The 5472-nt window shown below is 44.7% G+C and overlaps 1 protein-coding gene across 1 annotated transcript; it reads right to left on the bottom strand.

Annotated features, from left to right (window-relative positions):
* Positions 1-443: 443 nt before the first annotated feature.
* On the bottom strand, positions 444-5200 carry CD180 (CD180 molecule). The gene is given in 5 exon segments (XM_027671451.1): positions 444-625; positions 628-903; positions 906-1208; positions 1851-2013; positions 5144-5200. Coding segments are annotated over 5 exon segments (981 nt in total).
* Positions 5201-5472: the final 272 nt, after the last annotated feature.

Below are 5472 nucleotides of genomic sequence, written 5' to 3'. Positions count from 1 at the left end.
TATTCAAGGCTCAGGTCATAGTTTATTTTTTCAGTTCTAATTTTTTCATTATTTTTCTAAAAGTTATAATACAAAGGGTATTGCAAAAGTTAAGAAAAAAAGGTCACAAACAAAAGCAGAAAGATATCTTTCAACATAATACAATTGCTATAGATATTTTTCTGTATCTCCATAATAAACATATATTCACTGCTAATTTTGCTGCAAATACAAAGCACCCTGAATGAACGTGGTACCACAGGAGAAAACAGCCTGGACAACTGCAATGATTCCTGCTGTGTTCATCCCACAGGAGAGCGAGACGGTGGCCAGCTGAGTCCCAGCTAGTTCCCCAGAGCACCTTGTTCCTTCAGGGTCCTCAATTTTATTCAGATTTGGCTTGTACTAGGTGATTAAACCAATATTGGAGCAGGTGCAGTCCAGAGGGTTGTAACTGAAATTGATTATGCAGTGGCAATGTTGCAGAGGTGCTTAAAGGAGTCTACGCTGAGAACTAACTCTGCTAGCAAGTTCATGCCACTGATGCCAGGGGGCAATGCATGGATGTGGGTTTGGGTTAGACCCAGTTTTCGGAGCTTGGTTAAGCACTGAAATGTGTCACCACTTAGATTTCTGAAATGCCTAACTGCTGATAGAGATCCTTGACAGAGATATTACAGAGGCCTTGTAAAATATCTAGGCTTATGTAGGGCTCCTTTTCCACACCATAAAATGTTCCCGGCCAAAGGGTCTCGGCTGTGGAGTTCTATATCCCTGCCAGAACCCCAGAGATGTCAGCACAGCCCCTGAAGTCCAAACGGGACTGGAAGGCTCCAGGTTCAATGTATGTAACATCATTGCCTTTAGAGATGAGAGTTATATTGCTGATATTCTGCAGAACATACACAGCTTCTGCTCTGATTGCTCTGTGTTGTTCGTTTGAAAGTCAAGGTATTTGAGGTTTTGAGTGGGACAGCTGGGAGGAAGCTGCAATGAAGAGATGTAGTTGCTGCCCAAGATGAGGGTATCTAAGCTGTCCAGATTTGTCATTGGAATGAAAGACATACCGGTTATTCCTGTCTGTGTTAAGACAAGCTTCTCCAGGGAACATGGGCCAGCAAACGCTGTGTGAGATAGAAACATGAGCAGGTTTCCTGTCAGCACAAGTATCTTCAGCTGCCTGTTGCTGTGGAAGGTGCTGTCATACGCCCAGTTGATCTGACACCTTGAGAAAACAATAGAAAACAGCATCAGTGGCCTGTCTCGCAAAACTCTCCTGGTATATGTGATTACCCAAACTGAACCTCATGTCTGTAAAAGCTCATGATCAGTTACCTTCACCACAATAAAAGTGTCTTTTTCAGTGATGTTTATCTGGTACTTTTAAGTTCACATTTAATTACAGGGTTCTGCTGAGAAGAAAAACCTGCCCTGAAATGGTGGGTGTGAGGAGGCATTTGTGGGAGGCAGGGAGACAGGAGATTTTCTGTGTCCTACTTAATAAAATGAAAATTTCCAAGGACCAAACATGCCTTTCTCCAGATTTTAGGGAAGAATATAGAAAAATGAATAAAAACCTGCTGCACTGACTTTGCTGTCACTGTGTCTTAGAAGCAGCAATATCTGGAAAATGCCTATTTCACCCACTGTTCTGCAAACGATTGTCATCAGTGGAGAAGCCTAGATATTGCCCAAGTGGATCAATTTCTGCTTAGCAAAAAAATTCACCAGCTATCTGAAGATGTCTGAAGCTGTCCCTGTGAAGGCAGGGAGATGCTGCTGTAGTATGCTCCAGAGGTCTTTGTCTTTGGCAGAGGCAGGGGGTCTCACCAATGTGATGAGCAGAAGTGAAGATGCTCTTTCCATACCTTTTAAGTCCAAGGAGAGAAGAAACTTCAACTCAGAGAAGGTTGAATTCTGGAGGGAAGGCAGCACATTGAAGCTGCAGTTGAGGATTTCTGTTGTGACAGGTAGTTTTTCAGGAAGCTCCCTCAGTCCTAAACCTTCACGGCTATGGCTTTTATTTGCTGTAATCTGTGGAAGATATACAGTGAAGCTGAAAGAGCTATGTACTGTGAATATAAATAGGAAAATATGGCACTTGGGAAAAAAAAAACAACTAGCACAACCCCCAAATAAACGCAAAGAGAGTTTTGAATTATTTGAAATGCAGCAACCAAAACCCTAGTAAGCCTCAGCACAAGCTTGCAATGGACAGCCCTGGGGTTTTGTGGAGTGTGTTTTTAAAACGAATGACTTGAAACTCTCTTGTACTAATTTGAAGTGTGTTTCATTTGCAGTACTTTCTTATCAAAGTTAGCACATACAAGAATTGTTTACTCTTCTGGATGAATTATTAATCCTTAAAAAAGCATTCCTACAAAGCAGTTTTAAATTCCGAATGTCATGAGTCTTGTAACACAACTTACTATAAGAGAAGTCTTAAGTAAACCTTACAGAGAGGAGGTAAAAAAAGCAAGTCTGAAAAATGTTGGATATGCTAAGTCTTTAAAATGTCCATGAAGGATTTTCAGTTTAAGTGAAAATATATCAATTTATTACACAGAGAAGTCTACTCTGTGGCTACCAGGGAAATTCATTAAATGTGCCTGACTTGCCTTTGTCTGGTGATTACACAGAAGTCAACCAGAATCTGGGAAGTGCCATCCTGAAACAGGCTGCCTTACTGCTCCAAATGCTGGGAGTGCTCAGAGCACTGCCCTAGTCCCAGCTGCCAGGCTGCAATGGGGAGTGTGAGCATAGCCAGTGCAGCACCAGCCACCTCCTTGCCCAGGCTCAGCCTAGAAAGTTTGGGGCCCCTGGGGCTGTGTGGGAGTTGCAGCTTTGGCAATACCCTGCCAGTCACCTTGCAGTCGTTCTGCTTGTGGGTAAGTAAAAGCACGTGTGACACAGCTGGCCAGCACGAGCACTTTAGTTGACACAAAGCAATTCTGCTAGTGGAGCAGAGCAAGCAGGGGCAGCAGTTGTGTGTCCAGAGGGAAATGCCCTGGAGCCCCTGATGTGTGGGGGAGAGTGCAGATGTGTACCCTGTGGGTGGAAGCACGTGACCTGAGGGGGTTTGCTGAGGTGCATCTCTGTGGGCCCTGGGGAATAGTCTGAGCATGGGGCTCGGGTCGTTCTGTCCACATGCAACTCTATTTGAGGCTAAACCACGTCTCTGCCTGTCTCTGGCTTAGGAGATGCAGGTAGGCAGTGTCAGCACTCAGCAGCCTCAGAGGAGAGGGCTAATTAGTAGTATTTGTTGCAAGCCACAAGCTGGATATGGTGAACACTTTCTTCCTTTCCTTTAAGCACAAATCCTGTAACTGGATGGTGTTCAGGGAGTCTCTGTGAGGCAACGTGGTCCCACACTGCTCCAGGCACTGCAGCCTGTTAGGCAGGGGCAGAGAGATGCCAGCAGCAGCATGGTGGAGGAAGTCGAGAGGGACTGTCACCACAAAATTCCCCATCTGGGTGGAGAGTGCAGCTCCTTTACTGTCCTGCTCCCTCTGGCATGCTAGGTCCCAGCTGGAGTTCTGTGCCAGCTGGACAGCACCCAGGGACAGGACCAGCAGGGAGTAACGAGTCAGTGCTGAGCCGTGGCCCAGGGGGCAGAAAGCCACTGCAGTGCCTGCTGTGATAATACTTGTGATAGCACAGGGACTAAAGTCCAGCTTAGAAGCACTGAAATAATAGTGTCAGTCACTACAAAAATGGGAAAATACTGCCTTAGAAAAGCTGATGCTTTCAATACTGATAAGCAAAGAAAAACCTGTGGAGCTAACTGCTGCTATGTGCAGTTTAGACAGATAAAAGTTATTTAGCTGTCACTATAAAGAACAACAGTGCCTATGTTTTGCCATTCAAATAAAACAGTGAGTAAGCAAGCTCTCTCCATGTCGCGTTGGAACGGACGTGCGACATAAAAAAGGTTCCAGCAAAGTTTATTTCTGGGAAAAGACAGCACACCAGGGCTGCTTCGCAGTCCCTATAAGTACAGTTTTTGAACACACATAATCCACACGGATAGGACAGTTCAAACTCTCACATCAGAATTCTTACAGCTAATAGGTGCATTTTCTAAACTCTACTTTCTCACAACAACTTTGCTGTTTCTCACAGCCCTGTGAGGTTCCCACAACAGTCCCGAGCACCTGCTCTTATTTTTCTCTCATGTTGATGTTTTTCCCGACCACTCTCGTTCAAAACAGGTCTCTGTTCTCATGAGACAATGTTCTCTGTTCCCACGGGACAGCTTCTTCAGGATGCATCAGTATATTGTCAGGATCAGGGCCTCAGTCCTCTCTTTCAGTCCATCTCAGGGGTACACTTTGATCTGGTCAACATCGACTGCTTCGTCGATAAGTGCCAGGCTGCTGACAGGTTCTCTGTCAACCCCCGACATCTCCATATGCTTTAGGGCATGAAGTGGCTCTCACAGGGAGCTGAAGAGACACCATCCTGATGGGGATCCTGTTGTACAGCTCTGAGTGCTCAGGGATTTGTAGATTTAATTCAACGAGGAATTTGTTATTGTGCTGCTTAAGGCTGCTTTTCCATTGTGCTTCTTCCCTGAATCAAAAACCTTGACTTTTTTTTCTGTTGTCTCCCAGTTGGAATAGAAAAGACAACAGAAGAAAAGATTAAAGAAAAAAAAAATCTTATTGGGTCAGTTTTTCTCCTGCCTCTGGAAAAACCCTGGTATTTTCTTATTATTTTCATGTGGTATTGCATACTGACCAAACAGCAAATAGAGATGTCATCATCCAACCACTGTGTACAAGTTCCTGTATGAAGAGCACAGCACAAGAGACAAAAATCCTCTATCTAGCTCTGATACCTCTTAAATACCCCTGTGAAACTTTATCATCTTTCAAACTCTCTGAGGGATGATGGGCTTGTTTGATCAAACCAGTGCTGGTTTGATGGGCTCTCAAAGTCTCCATCAGTGGTGGGAGAGAGTGTGAGGGTGCACAGATGTGCAGGTGTGAGGATGAGGAGGAGGAACAGTGGCTGATGTCCCTAAGCATATGTAGCGTCACGTGTGACATTGCCTTTATATGATAAAGAATAACTACACACTCTCCGGAACTGGTGGAATCAGAGAGCCTTTATTTGAATTCCGCGCTCCCTTTTATATCCCATAACCATGTGATCCCTTTACCCAATGGGGGTTGTGAACCTCGGCGCATGCTCTTTGGGCCTCTCTGCCCCGGTACATCCCTCTGTACCTCAGACACGCCCCTACATCACCCCCCTTCTAATTATCTAAGAGGATCACAAAAACAGTGCAAAACAACAGTGCATACAAACACAATAGTACTTGTAAACTACCAAAGCTTGCAGTGACCCAGCACACTGCCTGCCTTGGCCTCTTACGCTTCTAATGTAAACCTTTCTTAAAACCTTCTTATTTTCCTAAGGGGTAGTGCAACTTGGAGAAATAACTTTATTAACTTAAAGGCCTTGGTCTAACTGTGCAAACTCATAACC

Source organism: Neopelma chrysocephalum, unplaced genomic scaffold (assembly GCF_003984885.1).
Source record: "Neopelma chrysocephalum unplaced genomic scaffold, ASM398488v2 Primary Assembly neopelma1_97102, whole genome shotgun sequence".
Classification (NCBI taxonomy): Eukaryota; Metazoa; Chordata; class Aves; order Passeriformes; family Pipridae; genus Neopelma; species Neopelma chrysocephalum.
The sequence above is the reverse complement of the archived record's forward strand: the minus strand, read 5'-3'. Positions and strand labels throughout refer to the sequence as shown.